Source organism: Aedes albopictus, chromosome 3, assembly GCF_035046485.1.
Source record: "Aedes albopictus strain Foshan chromosome 3, AalbF5, whole genome shotgun sequence".
NCBI lineage: Eukaryota > Metazoa > Arthropoda > Insecta > Diptera > Culicidae > Aedes > Aedes albopictus.
The window spans coordinates 237,183,599-237,202,528 of NC_085138.1; the positions used below are offsets into that span (position 1 = coordinate 237,183,599).

The 18,930-nt window shown below is 41.6% G+C and overlaps 2 protein-coding genes across 2 annotated transcripts; one reads left to right on the forward strand and one right to left on the reverse strand.

Moving 5' to 3' along the window:
• Positions 1-2,115: 2,115 nt before the first annotated feature.
• On the forward strand, positions 2,116-17,496 carry LOC109431293 (probable peroxisomal acyl-coenzyme A oxidase 1). The gene is made up of 9 exons (XM_062859651.1): positions 2,116-3,075; positions 13,039-13,198; positions 13,267-13,559; positions 13,624-14,029; positions 14,101-14,454; positions 16,439-16,591; positions 16,662-16,920; positions 16,984-17,184; positions 17,244-17,496. Exons 1-9 carry the CDS (start codon positions 2,952-2,954, stop codon positions 17,301-17,303), a joined length of 2,010 nt encoding a protein of 669 aa, XP_062715635.1. The 5' UTR covers positions 2,116-2,951; the 3' UTR covers positions 17,304-17,496.
• On the reverse strand, positions 3,082-9,654 carry LOC134291650 (uncharacterized protein K02A2.6-like). The gene has a single exon (XM_062859652.1). It carries the CDS (start codon positions 8,232-8,234, stop codon positions 6,915-6,917), a length of 1,320 nt encoding a protein of 439 aa, XP_062715636.1. The 5' UTR covers positions 8,235-9,654; the 3' UTR covers positions 3,082-6,914.
• Positions 17,497-18,930: the final 1,434 nt, after the last annotated feature.

Here is an 18,930-nt window from a genome sequence, read left to right on the forward strand (position 1 = left end):
CACGGAAAACTGTAAAAAAAAAACGCAAACCTCGACGGAACGGACGCTATGAGTTCCAGGCATAGACAAACAGACGTATCACAGACAAACAGACGTATAACACTTTGAACATTTTTCGATTCACATCATAGTCACGGAAACATATTCGCCCAATACTAAAATCACTGAGTTTGGCCGACCATTAACTAGATGGCGGTAGTGAAAAAACGTGAATCTTGAACAAAAACGATGCGAGCGCCATGGATGGACAGTTGACCAACCATCAAATTTTTAAATACACAGTCCATTAAATCGGTGCACGATGAGAATTATTAGAGTGTTACGTCTGTTTGTCTGTGGACGTATCATTTGCGACAAAATGCGATAAAAATCATCGTCACGCAAATATAATCGCCCAATGCTAATAACGCTGCGGTACTCAAACCCACTGTGTAGATGGCGGTAGTGAGCAAACGTCAAACAGGAGCAAAACGATGCGAGCGCCATGAGCGAGCGATTTGCGAACTACGGAATATTTGAATAATCCGTTAAAAAGGGAAACGATGGGAAGTGACTAGAGTGAGATGTCTGTTTGTGATTTTACTGAGTTCTCACGTTTACTTTACTTTTAAGCCTAGAACACAGACAAACCCACTGAGTAGATGGCGGTAGTGAGCAAAAGTCAAACAGGAGCAAACTCGATGCGAGCGCCATGAGCGAGCGATTTGCGAACTACAGAATATTTGAATAATCCGCTAAACATGGAAACGATGGGATGTGAGTAGAGTGAGACGTCTGTTTGTCTGTGCCAGAAACTAAGTATGTTGACTGTTGACTGTATAAATAATTCATTTTAAATTTTAAATGATAGGGAAAGCTTCTAGTACAACTATTGAATTCAACAGGTTTAAAAAACACCCCATGACACGAGCCATGACAGAAGAGCCAAGATCCCACAAATATAGCATAAGCTCCCCTAACATTGTTTTCTTTTAAATATATAGGCCATGGGTGCTTTAAGTGGTATCTGCACAGATTCTGACATTTATTTATTTATTTATTTATTTAGTTCCCCCGCATGTCCGGAGTTTGCAGACTGCGACGAGACCGCGGAGCATTTGCTCTTCGAATGTCCACGTTTCGTGGAGCAAAGGTCGAGTATGCAGGAGGTATGCGGTCAGGCCCGGATTAAGGATTGTGGGGGCCCGGGGCCCGAGCGGATGTGGAGGCCCTTCTGAGAGGTGACCAAAAATGTTTTTCCTTATTTTCGAACAGTACTTGAGCAATATGAAAAATAAAGCTAACGTTAGCAACCAAAAAAAGTTTTTGTGGGGGCCCCTAAAATGTGGGGGCCCGGGCCCCCCTGGCCCCCCCTTAGATCCGGCCCTGTATGCGGTAGAGATATCACGCCTGACAACATTGTTGAAAGGATGTGTATGGGGGCGGACAAGTGGGACTCCGTTACTTCCACGATTTCTCGAATCGTACTTGAACTACAGAGTAAATGGAGAGCCGAACAACAGCTAGTTGAGTTGGCCCCCCTTCCCTTCCCCATCCAAGAGCTTGAGTTCAACGGGTAGTCTAAGCACCGTCGGTATGGTCTAAGTACTAGCCAGGACCCGAGCCACCAGGGGAGAGTGAACAACTTAAGGCGGTAGCTGGTGGAACGCTTACTATTAGAGTGTACTCATGTACGCCCCCCCCCTTTTCGAAGTCATTCCTAACGGGCGTACCGCGAAGGTAAGGAAGAGAGAGAATGAGTTTTTAGTGGGTCAATCCCCACATCACCCGAGGAACCACCTCTTGGGTATTTGTTGCAGATTTTCTCTTTCTATAAAAAAAAATATATATACGTACTTTCAAGTTAAATGGAAATATTTAGCTAACTAGGTATATAAATGAGACAAGGTGCTAAAATCCCATGAGCATTTAAACATTTAATTTATTTAAATTTAATTTAATGTTTCATATCGTGCGTATGAATAGCTTTACGATTTTCACGATCAATGAGCTTTTTATGGTGAAATCCATGCTTATGAATGGAAGAAAGCTTCATTCATACGCATGTGTCATCATCATCATCATCGTCACTAGCTTTGTTCGTAAATCCAATCGCTCGTTCGTCACTTGACTAGTATAGTTCAGTAACATTTTACGATTTGAAGTGTTGGGTGGAATCGTAGGTCGTCAGCTAAATATATTTCATTTTTGCTAGTTTTAACGTTAGTGAGTGAATCCACAAGCCAGGGATAGTGATTAGAAAAGGAGGACAGTGATACTGAGTGCGCTGCATCTGAGCTCAAGATTAATTAGCAATCAATGAATACGCGTAGTAATATTCATAGTGCCCCGCAGCTTCTTGAACTGATTATTCAGGGCCGTGTTCGTATGTGATTCGACGACTTGGACATTGCTTCAAGAGTTCGTAATCTTATTTACGAGTATCATACAATACCAGTTGTCTTATCAACCGTTTATACTTATTAGTGCTGCGAAAGTCGAATTTGAAAGCTATCAGAAGCATCGAAGTTGATTGCATAAAGTAAATTGTATGGTGCTCTCACTCCATTCTCCACATAGTCGTCGCGACCCTCCATGTCTACGTAGGTACATGTAGCGCAGCGCACAGCTCTCTGCACTCAAACCTATCAACACGGTCGCAAAATAGCTAAGTGAGCTGTGAGTTTTGTTACGATCCAAAGGTTAATTCTCTACCGATAATCATCCTGAGCTATCAGCGCACAGAGCAGTTCAAGAGCGCCGTGTGCTATCGCCTCAGTTTGCAAAGTTGTTCGGAGGTATCCAGAACAACCCTTGGGAGATCTACATCTCTTTTGTGCAATTATAGGCGAAGTGTGTGCAATATTCGCCTACTAAGATATACGCATCTCCGGTTCACAGTGCAGTTAATAAGCGAAGAAAAAGAAATCATCGCCAGCGCAGTAGGCACTTCTTAGCAGCCTTCACACAAGATGCCGAGCACGACGGTCAACCAGGATCTGCAGCATGAGCGCGAAAAGTGCTCGTTCAAGAATGAGGATTTCACCGTGTGGTGGATCGGTGGCGAGGCCAAATTGAAGGAAAAACGATCGCGAGGTAAGTCCACATGATGAAGCAGTTTTTTAGGGTTCATAGAATGTGTCGTTATTATAGTTATTATTAATACTCTGGACACATTAATGACGAGCGATATGCGAGGTGATATCGCACGACGGTAGTGCTGGTGTCACTCATATGCTGGAAAAAAGTGGATGGACATACGCACATTGTGCAAAAAAAAAAAAACATTGTTCATGCTTTAGCTTTTCTTTATCTTAGTACAGATAAGCAAACTTAAACGCAAACCGGTTGCTGATGGCGGAATCTTTCATTTGAGTATGTGCCAAAAAACCACTACATATGCAGTGGACATATGTTTGCATCGCATGTACGTTGTTTTATGCTTTTGCGGTGTGATGTAATGCATTGCAGTTGTTATGAATTGCGGGTGGAACATCAAGTTTAAATGGAACTATTTGACATTAGTTTGGAATTACTTTCTATCCGAGAAACTATTAGCTTGCTATTGGAATAAACAACTCAATTAAACCTTCTATTGATTGTCAAGAGAATAACTAGTTATGATATTGTCTATTCTCAATAACTCCATTAATGGTATATTTTGCAATTCTCAACCTCGAAACTTTTAGTTCTTGGTTTGCAATTGTAATTCTGTAATGTCAAAATTGTCAATGCTAAATATGTACCTAGTTATTATTTTTGCCTTTTTGTCACTTCCCGGGTAAAGGTGAATAGCAAACCAAAAACACAAGAACAACACATTTTATTGTCATAACTTATTTTGTCATTCATGAGTTCTTCATGAAGAGCTTAAAACAACATGGCAATAGCATAATATGATATCATATAAAAATATGCCATTCGCTTGTCATTTATCAAATTTGGAAAAATCAGCCTCCTGTCACGCGGCCATGTTTTCCAGGTCAGCATCAAAATGCAGGAACGATAATTGACTGTGGCTGAATCATATCAATAACAATTCTAAATTTTATGAAAACTTTCTCCCCGTGAAGAAAACGAGCTGGTACCATAACGACTTCATTATGAAATAAATAATTAAGAAATTAAAAGTCATGTTTTGCCTTAACTAACTGTTTTAAAAAGTGAAAAAAACAAATCTGTTGTGTAAAATGTTTCGCCGTTTTCAATTATTGCTCCTGGAATTGTGTTTGTTTACAAACTTTGCGCTGTCATGGGGAACCAACCGCCCGAGCCGCCGCTATTGTGTTCAACGGGGCGGCTGAAAGTGGGAACCAAAGATGTTGGCTCGTTATTTTCCTGTGGGGCAGTATTGCGGTGACAAGAGGCTGGGAAAAATAACTATTGAATGTCTTATTTTGCTATCATAACAAATTTTGCAATTGGTGAGATATTGTCGACTTCTTATGAGTTTGATGAACCATCGCAGTTTCGGCACTTATTAAGAACAACATAATGACAAAATTTGAATTTTGGTTATTCTAATCACAGACAAACAGACGTAACTCTTAGAGGAAATTCATCAAAAACTTTTGCACAGTGTCATTTTCATGAGCACACTGCCATCTGTTGGTAGAACCGCGCGCGACACTGTCGGCCATGATGGATTTCGATTTGACGTTTTGCTGACACGCACACTACTACACAAATTACCTGTAATTTTCGTTTGCATCATTCAGCAACGTGTACACTGACAAACGTCAAAGCGATCAAACACTAGCGCATCTGGTGGAACGATCGCGCAAATCAAATGTTATTTGAATTGATCGTTAAATGCATGTGCCAAGCCGTTTTGAAGAGTGTTACGTCTGTTTGTCTGTGTTCTAATGATTACTTTTGAAATTTTTTTGGTTGACTGGCGAATAGCTAATTTTTATATTGTTCTATTTTCAATAATCCAATAATGTTATATTTTGCAATTCTCAACCATATTGTTTTTCTGTTCTTGGTTTGCCATTGTAATGTCAAAATTTGAAGAAGTGCGTATTTCCAGCAGTTGTTGGGGCATATGAGGCGAAATAAGCATTTAAAAGGACCTTTCGTGTATTTTTAAGATTGCTAGTAACTTCTTATTATACCTGCTGCAATTTAAAATGATCTTCAGTCGTGTTTGTTGTTTGAAAGTACATTTTGATTCTCTTCTTGTATGAAAAAAGGGCAAAATGGAGCAAAATAGACCACTTCCCGTGGCGTGCAGTGAGTGAATTTAGCACCAATCGATTTTTCGTGCTTTTTTACGTCAGAAATGGTAACCTTCACGTACCGAAACCAGAGGCGTTAAAAGATCCGTTTTTTGGGTCGATTTTTTCCACTGTGCATTGTGTTGGATGTCTGGAACCCAAATTTTGAACGCAAGCTCATCCTAATTTTTACCGATTTTCGCCAATTATGTTTTAAAACTTAAAAAAAATTAAAATTTACACGAAATAGCAGCTTTTTCTACGATTTTTTTTCAGACTTTTACAACTTCATTTTGACACCTGAAATTAATTTCAAGGCCTGTTTCAAATAGATTTTTTGATATTACCTTTTGACATCTGAGCAACTGCTTGGCAGCTCTGCCCTGTACAAAATTACACGGGGGCGATTCAACAAATCGCTCCCATACAAACTTCAAATTGATTTTTAAATAGGTTCCCGGTCACCAAAATTAACGAAAATTTGGATTTTGACCCAGTTTGCCGCGCAGTTCAGAACATTGAATTATCTATGAACATCGTTAACCAGAAAGTAGTCAGTTGTTGAACGGTTGATTCCTGTAGTCGAAATTTATTCTGTTACAAATTAGTCAGATTTTCATTTTCATGTTCCATGGGAGTTTTGGAATGGTTTCGGAGTGATTCTCGGGGGTTCTTTAGGGCTTCTAAATAAGGGGGGTTCAGGGATATTTCAGTGGAGGTTCGAGGATTTTTAAGGGATATCAGAGAATTTAGAGGAGATTAAGAGAAAATTTAAAGGGGTAATAAAGGAAGTTTCAGGATTTTTCAGGGTTTCTAGTGATGTCGCCCTGGAACGACATTGCAACCCCATGAAAACCGCTGAAACCTGCTTGAACGCCCCACCTGCTTGAAAACTCCAGATTCTCCCTGGAACATCTAGAACTCTTTGAAACAGTCCTGAAATCCATTGAAACATTCATGACACCTCTGGAACGCTTCTGAAACCCCCTGAAACTCCCTGGAGCGCCTGTGAAACCACTTCAAAATCCACGGAGCGCTCCTGACACTCGCTGAAACCTCATGAAACCTTCTAGAACGCCTTTGGAAAACCCCTAACACCCCATGGAACGCCTCTGAAACCACTTGGAACATCCCTGAAACTCCTCTCAAAAATTCCTGGAGCGCTCCTGAAACCTTTTGAAATCCCTTGAAACGCCTTTGAAACCCCTTGAACACGAAACCTCACGAACCTCCTGGAAAACTCACGAAATACCCATGAAACCGTTTAAAACCCCTTGGAACGTCGCTGGGGCGCCACTGACACCCCTTAGGACGCCTATGAAACGCTTATGAAATTCCGTGTAACGCCTCTGAAACCCCTTGAAGATCCCTGGAACGCTCCTGACACCCCCTGGAATACCTCTGTTTTGCACCTCGGAAATCCCCCGATTATCACTCTCGGATAGTTCCTACATTGGGGATTAAAACGCGCGCGATACAATTAAAATAACTAATTTATTACGACACGCTAAAAGGTACAAAACGATACTACATTGGTACGTAAACAAACTGATACAAACTATACAAAAACAATACAACGACAACCACATTAAAATCATTCATTGATGCGCATCTCCAGCATCACACAGTGACAGCTATGCTGCCGAGTGCGAGCACAGCGGCGTGCGCAGTACCGGTTGGTACGGCGCGATAGGGTTGTCCTCAACATCTCCCCTCTTAATAGAGGTGGTAGGGGTCGAACCTGACTGGCGGTCTTCGAGTCCGTGAAGAACGCCTAGGGAGATCTACCACCGGTTCAACTTCGACAGCGGATTCGAATTCGGTAGATGTTGACGTTGTACCTGACGATGACATGGACGGAGTCGCCGGGGCCTCGTGCCGTGGCGTAGACGACGCACGGGCCGGCGGAGAACCTAGCAGGGTAGGCTCTGGACTGGAGACTGGTCCCAACGTAGGTGACGATGCAGAGGCGCTCGGGACAAGCGACGGTGTCGGCGTGCCTGATAGTCGACTTGGGAGATTCCAGGCACCCAACAGGATGTCGAGCGGCAACGAATGCTGGCTGGAGGCGGCCTGCCTGACGGGTTGCTTCGGTGTCGTGCCAGCAGCTTGGCGACTCCGGAGCTGATTGATATGGGAGCGCAGCATTCGGTGATCTTCAACCCACACGTTGTACATAACGTCTCCGATTTTCTCGACGACTGTGCCGGGAACCCATTTCCAACCGTTTCGGCCGTAGAACTTGGCGTAGACGGTGGCGTTCCGGCAGAACGATCTCGGTTTCTTGTCGTCGGACGGTTGCACTGGTGTACGTACCGGTGGAGGACGCAGAAGCTCGAGACACGTACGGATTTTGCGCCCGAACATGACCTCGGATGGCGACTTCTGGTCAGGTAGCGCCCGGTTGGGCGTGCTTCGGTACGTCAACAAGAAGGTGTCCAGTGCTTGCTGTATCGATCCTCTCCCCTCTCGAATCTTCTTCACGGCCCGCTTGAATGTGTCCACGAATCGCTCCGCTTGGCCATTCGACTGTGGATGGAACGGGGCCGTCGTGAGGTGCTCGATGCCGTTGGAGGCGCAGAAATCGGCGAACTCGGCGCTCGTGAACTGGGTACCGTTGTCGCTGACTAGTGTTACGGGCATACCCAGCCGAGCAAACAACCCACGGAGAATGGTAATCGTCACCGCTGAGGTGATTCGGGTCGTTTGGATGATCTCTGGCCACTTGGAGAAGGCGTCGACGGCGATCAAATAGTACTCGCCTTCGATCGGGCCGGCGTAGTCGACGTGGACGCGCTGCCAGGGAGCGGTCGGCTTGGGCCACGGCACCGGTGGAGAGTGAGGAGGCGATCTGGCTACGGACGCACACTGTTGGCATGCCTTGACGAAGTTGACGATGTCGGCATCCAAGCTGGGCCAGTACACGTAGCTTCGGGCGAGGGCTTTCATACGCTGCATGCCGGGATGACCACGATGAAGCTGTTCGAGGCATCGCTTGCGGAGCAGCGACGGGATGACGAGCCGTTCGGCAAACATGATGCACCCATCTACCACCGAGAGCGATTCCTTGCGTGCTTGGAACCGTTGGATGTCGGAACCCGAGAGTTTGGATTCGGGCCAACCGTGTTGGATGTGGTGGTAGACTTTCCGGAGCAGTGGGTCTGCTTGGGTGCTTTGCGCGACGGCTCTGAAATTGAGAGGCAACACTTTAACTGTATTAGTTACAACTGACCTGAGATCCTCTTCCAGGTTGAGGCTCGCGATGACGTAGTCCTCTTCGGGTTTGACGTGCTGGTTGATCAACCGGGAAAGCAGGTCCGCATTGCCGAACTTGTGGGTGGGCACGTACTCAATTTCGAAATCGTAGAGAAGCAGATGAAGGGCGAAACGTTGCAACCGGTTTGCCGTGTAGACCGGTATCCCATCCTCGTCGCCACTTTTGCACCTCGGAAATCCCCCGATTATCACTCTCGGATAGTTCCTACATTGGGGATTAAAACGCGCGCGATACAATTAAAATAACTAATTTATTACGACACGCTAAAAGGTACAAAACGATACTACATTGGTACGTAAACAAACTGATACAAACTATACAAAAACAATACAACGACAACCACATTAAAATCATTCATTGATGCGCATCTCCAGCATCACACAGTGACAGCTATGCTGCCGAGTGCGAGCACAGCGGCGTGCGCAGTACCGGTTGGTACGGCGCGATAGGGTTGTCCTCAACACTCTGGAACGCCTCTCTTTTCAAACGTCTCTCCCGTACGCCCTTGCAACCGCATTACCTTCCAAAACTCCTTGAAACTCTATGAAAACGCTCATATAACCTTATGAACACCCATGAAACCCCCTAAGGACCCGTGGCCCTCCTCGGAAGCTGGAATTCCCCTGAAATGATCATAGGATCACCTGGAGCTTGAACTTGAATTTAGTTGAAATAAATGCACTTCAGACCAATAAACTATCCTTCATCATGTGCGAACTTTTGCTCCGCATAATGCGAACTTTTGCCCCCAGTATGGGCAAACGTTTACATTGAAGATCCTACTTGTAATAAAAACATTACTAGATTACTAGAACTGCAAAAGGAACTCGAACAAATCTAGTACTACGTTTTGAAGGTAACATGATAGGAAAAAGTTTAGCAAGTAACAACGATATTATTTTAAGTTCGTTTAGAAGTTATTTTTAGAAGACTGTTGGGTGCGAACTTTTGTCCCGCATTACTCATGCTAGATCTTAATATAGAACCATGATTCTCAAAGAATTCCATATTGTTGTCAGGACAATAGACTCTAAGTATCTCCAAATCTTTCTTTTAACAAGCAGTTTCATGGGTTCGAGTTTCACTTAGGTTATTTATTTCGTGTTACAGTTTCTGCTAAATTAAACTGGTACCGCATTTTCGTTCGTAAAAAAATACATTAAATCGTGACAGCACAGTAAGGGGCCGTTTATAAACCACGTAGAATTTTTGGGGGGAGGGGGGTCTGGCCAAAGTCTACGCTCCATACAAATTTTAAAATTTTTGTATGGATAAAAGTCTACGAGGGGAGAGGGGGGGGGGGGGTCTGAGATGGTCAAATTTTGGTCTACGTGGTTTATGAACAGCCCCTAATCAAGAATCTATTATAGACTTCCCAGCAATAATCAAGGACTATCCCATACACTTTTCCAATAGATATTTTGACAAACCAATACTAACTGGACAAACACTCAGAGCCGTAGCGTGGTCCCATGGCGCCCTTGGCAAGCATTCAGATTGGCGCCCCACGACAATTGACTTCTTTAGCGATGTTGAGATGACTCCTGAATCTGCATGTCAAACTGAGCCGAAATCCAAATTTTCATGAATTTTGGTGCCTGGGAAACTATTTAAAAATCAGTTCGAAGTTTGTATGGGCTCGATTTGTCGAATCACCCCTCGTTGCATTTTGTAAGGGGCGGAGCTGTCAAGCAGTTGCCCAGCTGTCAAAAGGTGATTTCAAAAATGTCTGAAATTGATAAACTTCTAAAAATCTAAAAAAAACATAGTGGCTTAGAAAAATGTGCTCTTTCTTTAAAGGTTTGATTTTGGTGTTCCGAAGAAACAGATTTTCCCCGATTTTTCTTTTTTCTTAGAGTATTTTTCAGTTGTGTATTTCTTTGGGAGTTTGAAATGACCTTTTTAATTGTTATTCAAATTTAAATTTACTTTACCAAATAAATTTACCAATGGCTTCCTCTTAAGTTTAATCAAAATATTTCCCAGAAAAAAGTGAATTTTCAGTAATCATAAGACGCCCCATGGACATGGAAGAATGCTGGAAAAAATTCCTGTAGAACTCTCTTTATATGTTTTTTGTTGGAATCTCCAGAAGAATTCCTGCTGGAATCACTGAATGAACTTCTGAAACTCTGGATGAGTTCCTGCAGGAATATTTGAAGGAATACCTGATGAAAACCAGGAAAACATTTCAGCAAGAATATTCAATTCCTGGAAATCCTAAAACAGCCTGTGAAAAATTGCCTGTAAGAATTTGTTGAGACCCACTGGAAATATTTTTGAAAGAATTTTTTAAGTACTTCCTGATAAAAAAAACTTAAGGATTCTCTGGAGGATATTCTAAAAATCTCCAGAAGGTTTTACGAAGAAATCCCTGGAGGAATTGCTGAAGAAATCCATGTAAGGCTTTCAAAAAAAAAACCTTTGGAGAAGTTGTGGATGAAATCAATGGCGGATTTTCTAACGGAATACCTGGGGAAATTTATGAAAAAAAAAATCCAAGTTCATGATTTTCTTGAAGAGTTTATGGGAAAACTCATGGTTTTATAGAGTTACTCCAGCAGAAATTTATGGAGAAATCTTTAGTGAACATGGAATAATTTTGGAAGAAATCAATGGTAAATTTTTTAAGCGATATGAGAGATTTCTTCTCAGAGGTATTTCTGTAAAAAGTCCTGGGCGGGATTTCTAAACGAATCTCTAAAGGATTTTCTATAGGAAAAAATGTGTAATAGAAGTATGGAGAAATAGAAGCTTAAGCCCCCAGAAAATTTATAGAATCTGTAGAGAAATTTCTAAAGGTATCTTGAAAGAAATTCCCAAATTTATCCACGAAAGAATTTTTGAAAGATTTTTTTAAAGGAAACTATGGAAGTTTATCTAATAAAATTCTTAGAAAAATATTAGAAGAAACCTTTAACCAATTTCTGAATAAATTACTAGATAACTTCTGAATGTCTCCCTAGAGGAGTTTCTATAGGTGTCTATCGAAAAATTTCGAGAGAAATCTTCAGAAGAATTTTTGATTTTCTGTTTTGAGTTTCTAAGAGAATTTCTGGAGGAATTGTTTGAGAATTTTTGGAAGAAATCCCTAAAAGAATTTCCGAAAGATTTTTTTTAAAGATTTTCTGAAGGAAACCTAGCAAGAATATGCGAAGAAATACTCAAAATCTATAAAATAAAATATCATCATTCTATTTTCCTCTAGTCTTAGGCCTTTTCGGTGCCCATCTGAGGCTGGCGCCCTTGGCGGGGGCCAACCTGGCCAACCGCACGCTACGGCTCTGCAAACACTATAATTCGAACATCCAAGCCCAAACCATGAACCTATGGTTTTGAAAATCTAAATAATTTCATGTTTTGAAATTTTATTATTGTAGGGCCTCAAAAATGTGGGGGTCCGGGTGATAATTTTGATTGTATTGTTCTCACTTCTCCTCTTTACCGTCACACAACACTAGTTTAAAGTGCAACTCAGTTTGGTGTAATCTGCAAAAACGAAAAAAAGTTTTCTCACTTTTTCCTATTCGGTTTTGTAAACTGATCAGCGTGTTTTAATATGCCTATCGAATAACCTGATAGTTTTTGGGTTAGTTTGAGCTTGAAATGAAAGAAAAAGCTGCATTTTAAAATTTTGAATGGGCACCAAATGGGCAAAGGGGCTGTCCATTAATGACGATTCTAGCGTTCCATTTGAATAGGTCGTATCTGCATAGGAATTATAGCAAACATACGACCTATTCAAATCGAACATGAGGATTGATGTTTTACTCGGATTTACCGAGAGGCCATAATAGTGACGCCAACCCCTAACTACCTGAAAAACCAGGTCGAAGAGGCTGCTGATACACATACCTACCATTTGATTAATTACTATCAATGTTGGATAGCCATCGGCAAACTATGTATAAGAAACGCTATACTTTCCAGATTGGTAAGCATGTTGGTTCACACGAAGAGGCTTGTTAGCTGACTGAACATCACGGATGTGATGATCGCTCTAAGTATTTTTAAATTAGAGAAAATCAGTCAAACAGATGGGTCTGGAATTCTGCTTCTTCATACGACGCACGACCTACTTTTATGACAATCTTTATAGTAATATCCCGAAAAGATTAGGGTATTTACCCAGTGGCAAAACTGCAAACAAGTAAAAGGAGTAAATCCGAAGATGCAATAACTATGCACTTATCCAGGGAAGTGCATATTGAATATTATGCTTTTGGTCGAAATACGAAGTGACCGAACGTGCGAAAATTGATTTTTAACCTACTTAGAAATGTCGCAACTCAATTTGGATTAGTGCATATTGTTGCTCTTAATTAGCTTAATGATGCGCAACAGAAAAAATAGATTCAAATTTACTTCGCAGCTGCAACTTCGCATGTGCTTCTAGCGACGACTTCGATTTGGTGGTGCGACGATAATATACATTCTGTATAGAACTACCTCATCTGTAGTGAAATCGTTCACTCGGAAGTTCTTAGGATTTTGCATTGATGGTAGCACGCATTCTGGTGAATTCCAATCACTTGTAACGTATTTCTTTCTTTCTATTTACAGAAAAGTTCTTCCTATCAGAGCCGGAGTTCTTCGACAAAGTTCCTCTGCACTTTGTATCGCACAAAGAGGTCTACGAGGAATCCGTCCGCAAATCAACCGTCATTTTCCGCAAGGTGAAACAAATGCAAGAGCAGGGCAAAGATGGGGTCGATAATTACATGTAAGTTGTTTAATGTCTTGTTTCAGAGAAACAACGTTTTTTTATGTGAAAATCTACCATTGTTATAGGGCTCTGTTAGGAGGTCTACTAGGCTCCGGAATTATCAAGGAAGGAAACCCACTTGCAGTGCATTTTGTCATGTTTCTTCCTGCCCTGATGGGTCATGGCACTCCCGAGCAGCAGGCAGAGTGGATAGGGAGAGCGTGGAATTGTGAGATTATTGGAACGTACGCCCAAACTGAATTGGGTCATGGTACTTTCATCAGAGGACTGGAGACAACAGCAACCTACGATGAGCGAACGAAGGAAATAGTCCTGAATAGTCCTACGTTGTCGTCTTACAAGTGGTGGCCAGGAGGACGTAAGTTGAACCGTGGTGACTTACTAATATTCCATACAAATCTAATATTATTTCCTTATTATAGTCGGTCACACGGCAAACTACTGTGTAGTAATTGCTCAGCTGTATTCTAAGGGCAAAAACCATGGGATTCATCCGTTCATAGTTCAACTTCGTGATGAGGAAACTCACATGCCCATGCCGGGAATTACCATTGGCGAAATCGGCAATAAGCTTGGTATGAACGGAGTCAACAACGGATTCCTGGGATTCAAGAACGTTCGTATTCCTCGGGGTAACATGTTGATGAAGAACGCCAAGCTTCTTGAGGATGGAACCTTCGTAAAGCCACCATCATCCGTGCTGACATACGGAACGATGATGTTCGTCCGAGTGGTCATTGTGCGCGATATGGCCAATTATTTGTCGAAGGCGGTGACAATTGCCACCCGCTATTCTTGCGTGCGCCGACAGAGTGTTATCAATCCGGAGTACGTGCAAACTGTTGTTTTCGATTTTATAATATCTTGTAAATCTAATTTATCTTATCTCCATTCCACAGCCAGCCCGAGGTGCAAGTCATTGACCATCTTACCCAACAATACAAGCTATTTCCAGCTATCGCCAAAAGTATTATTTTCAAACTGACTTCGGACAATTTGTGGGACATGTACAACCAGGTGACATCCGAACTGGACAAAGGTGACCTGGAACGGCTACCGGAGTTGCATGCGATTGCCTGTTGCCTGAAGGCCGTTAGTACTGCTGATGCAGCGCAGGCCGTTGAGACGTGTCGGTTGGCCTGCGGAGGTCACGGATACATGACGTGTTCGAACCTATTTGGCACGTACGGTATGGTAACGGCTGCTTGTACATATGAAGGCGATAACACGGTGCTGCTGCTGCAGACGGCCAGGTAAATCGATCTAAACGTTATAGGTGGTTTGAATGGGATTAGCGAAAGTATGACTTGTCAAGTCGCCGTTATCGTATTGACATAACCAATGCTGATTACAGAGATGCAATTTAGGCTGATAATTTTTATCAGAAGCGTCGTGGTGGTCGAGCATTCGTTGGAGAAGTGACAGACAAATTTACAGTCGAGAGTGATACAATGCAAATGATATGGATATACTAAAAGGCATCCTACATTTTATCTAGATAGATTGTAGCTTCTCTTCCTGAGCAAAGTCCAACATAGAAATGAACACAAATCAAAATATGATTTACTTTCAACATCAAATTTACATCATCAGTTAAAATTAGTTCGTCGTCATGAAATCTGTTATTAAGCTTTATATTAGGTTAATTTTTTAGCAGTTTTTGTAGTAACCTTTTGGCAAGAAAACTACTATCATAAAAGCGATTTTAAACTGTTTTGTATTTATACCTTCTTATATAAAAGTGAAACGGCAATACTGTTAAAAATTGTATTCATGCCTCCGCCATATTGATTTATTAGTTTTTGTTTTTTCATTCCGTTCAGAAAAATATAATTTCAATCTTAAAATTATACATAGGTATTTTTAAACGGCATTTGTTTTTTGAAACTTTTTTGACATGTTTCACCGTATATTTTTAATAGTATTAAAATTTAGGTCTCGCCAACTTAAATATTTTGTCGTGGAGCTTCAGGCCATTTTTAGATTTTGTTTTGCAAATTGATTTTTGAGGTTTATTATATTGTGTGAATTGAAAAATGTTACAATAATAAATATCATGTTTGATGAAGGTAGTAAGCGCCTAGATGAAGTTGCCTAAAAAAGGCTTTTATAAATGCCAATCTACTTTTGCATTCAAACTCTTCAAAACCTTTGCCAGGGTGGGCCAACTAGCCAGATTCTACTCTTTCTGAGGTTTTGGTAGGAGCACTGCGGATAAAATGGTAATGACAAGGGTTTTAAGAATGTTAGCTTGTAGGAACCCTATTATAGTGTTGAATAAAACTAAACATGTTACTTGGATTGCTGTTATTTTTAAACGCATATTTCTGTTTAACTCGAGAACCAATTAAGCAAATAAGACCACGTTTGGCATGTAACGGTTTCAGAAGGCAAAACATGTTTCTAAGACCTTTTGTAAATACAAATGTTAAGGTTTTAGAAGGCTGAATCAGTTAACATAACAATTGCAAATTTGGCTGTTTGGATCACAGGATACTGCGGTGTGTCCTAGAAAATGAGTCTGCCGATCGCATGCATTACTAGTCGAGCGTGGACCCAAAATTGGAGGGCTATAAAAGAGTTCTTTATTCGCAAAATAAATGAAGAGATGATCAGGTGAAACGATACGAAGAGTCTTAAGGCTTAACAAATTCTCCCGAGATTTCGCACTGGTCATACCAGACTGACCTAGGTAGGTTTGGGTTCCACAGGAACTGTGACATATTCGGAAGTGTTAACAATGTAGACCATACTGTTAGCACCTGTCTCTGTGAGATCCAGATCTCTCACCTTTCTGAGAACGAATGATGTAAGACCACCCTCTCCCCTGCTGAAATGTGGAGCGCCCTCTGTATGACTCGGAAATGGTGTTCGGTCGACTGTCACAGTGTCACTAGGTTGAATGAACATAAGCCCGAATGGACATTAAATAACGTCGAATGATCATCAGATAGAATGATAATCATGCCCTTGTCACACAGATTGTAATTCCTGCTGCATAAACTGCTCACTGTGAGATTTTTCCCTCTTTTAGTAAGAGCTGCTGGCAAACTATTGGAAATTACATAAAGAAACATTTCCTTCATCATGGCACTGTTGTGTATTTAATTGGGGGGAGGTGATGTTCTCATAAAATTTGTCAACCTTTGATCTGTAAATGGCATCTTTTATGCACAACGTACAACACACGTCTTAGAAGATCAATTAGGTATTAACAAATCGCTATCTTGATTGCAGATACCTATTGAAGGTATGGACTCAAGCTCAGAAGGGACAGGAACTAGTCCCGACCGTGCAGTATCTGAAGAAATTCCTGTCCAGTAATCAACGTCAGACTTGGGACGATTCAGTGCCTGGAATCATTGCCGCCCTTCAAACTGTGGCCGCTGGGTTAGTACATCATAGAAATTGCTTGCTTTATGTCCCATATCGGCTTTACTTAAAATGTCATCCATTGCAGTAAACTACGGCTGGCAAACGACCACATCGAGCAGCGCAAACGCGCCGGTTGTACGCCCGAAGAAGCCGTCAATCTCACATCGATTGAATTGGCGCGGACTGCCGACGCTCACTGTCGGGCCTTCCTGGTGCAGTCCGGCTATGAAATGATTGAAAAATCTTGCAAAACTGCCCCACCGGAGTTGGCACGTGCCTTGAGAGATATCTACGAGCTGTATGCGTACGACGAGGCCATGAAGGCCGTCGGAGATCTGTTGAGGGTGAGTTCTATAATAGTTTCATCGGTATTTATATCAACGCTAACAATCACATCTCATCGCCAGTTTACAACCATCAGCGAGAGCGACATTTCGCGACTGCAGCAAAAATTGGAAGGCGCCTTGGCTGCCATTAGACCGAATGCTGTCGGTATTGTCGATTCGTTTGACATTCCGGATATGGTGCTGGGATCGGCACTAGGTGCCTACGATGGAAATGTGTACGAACGTCTTTTTGAAGAGGCTAAGAAGAGTCCACTCAATCAGGTAAGTTGAGCGAAGGTGTTATAAGTTCATCATTAATATCACTTTTATGCTATTTTTAGGAACCAGTCAACAAATCATTCCATCTGTATTTGAAGCCGTTCATGAAGTCGAACCTGTAAAATGTTGGTCGATTTCTTGTTAGACGGTTGGTATGCGAACGAGACTTGTTATACTAGGGAACGGTGATAGATAATCAATTGTTAATATTTTTATTCACATTTATACTTTTATTCTTGAGACGAAAAGCAATTGAACACATGGTGATATTTTCAATAAAATGAAAAGCATTTTGTACAAATTATAAAAGGACAACTGATGTTGCTTTGAAATTCGATGACATTTCCTGGCGGTTCAAATCATTATATTGATTTTCTTAATACGTTGACACTATTTTACAAGCTACTGTTTTCAGTGTAAACACCACTTATAACAAGCAATTTTGAAGTACAAAACTTCTGAAAACTTGGGATAATCCGAAATTTACCACCAACAATGTTTTTTTTTTTATCTTGAACTATTCAGTGATTGATTATGTGGGCTTTTTTCACGTTCTTAGATCTAGGAAAGATTGGAAATCTCTGCAATATCTCAAAAGTTTCTTGGAATGGCTCTTAAGATTCCGAGAGGTTCATGGATCCCGGCGGGTTCTGTAACCTTACTGTCGATAACAAAACCAGCTACTGCTGTAGCTGTTGATTTCAAGAAATGACTTCCATGACAAGTTTGGAGTTTGGACAATCCAGGATATTTAAAAAACGCAGAAAATTGTTAACAATTCTACAAAACCGCCTATTGAAATTCGAAAAGGTAATGTGAACATGGTTGGATATATATAATTACTTTGTATAAGCGAAGAGCATTTTTAGGGGCACGGTTTTACGGCACGGCATGATAGCGGAAAAAGCTACTGTAAATCTAAGAATCAGCACACACAATACGCGACGCGACACAAGACAACACTTATCGTTCTTAGAATCGTCAAGAAAAGATTTGAAAAATTACCTTTTGTCGACCGGTTTCCGGCGAGATTTAGCCCATCTTCAGGACAATGTCCGACTGACTGCGTTGTGTTCGTACGTTGCTCGTATACGTCCAAAAGAAGAGAAATTTACTCTATCGTCAAGTCTGCTATGTCGAAGAGACACGATGCGATGGGAGGGTCATCCTCATTCATCAATTGCTTTTTCGACCCTGTGATGAACATGGACTCCCATGCATTCAAATGCGAAGATTTGATGACACATTTGAGCAGTTTCGCTTCTTCCCAGTTGATGTTATGATTACTGCTCGCTGTATAAACTGCCACGCTGGATTCGTTTTGTTTGTGTCAACGGCATTCTTATGTTCCCTGATTCTGGTTTTGAATTTCCGGCGTGTCTGACCTATGTAGACAGCTGCACACTGCACAGTCCCTGCACGGAATTTCATAAATTCCTGACTGCTCATCCGGGGGAACCTTATCCTTCAGATTGCATAGTAGTTCACGTAACGTGTTGGTGCTTTTGTGCACTACTTGCAATCCATATCGTTGAAGCTTCGATTTTATTGGGTTGGTTACTTTAGGGTAGAACGGTAGGCTAATCCTTTTTGTTTGTCCTGCTATTGGCTCCAGCGTTGTTATGTTCTGACGGTGTTTTTTGCGTTTGTGTTTTGTCTACGAAAGTTCTGTTGTATCCATTGACCTCGGCTGCAGTGTAAATTCGATTTTGTTCTTCCTTGAATTCTACGCTGTCCAATGGTACATTG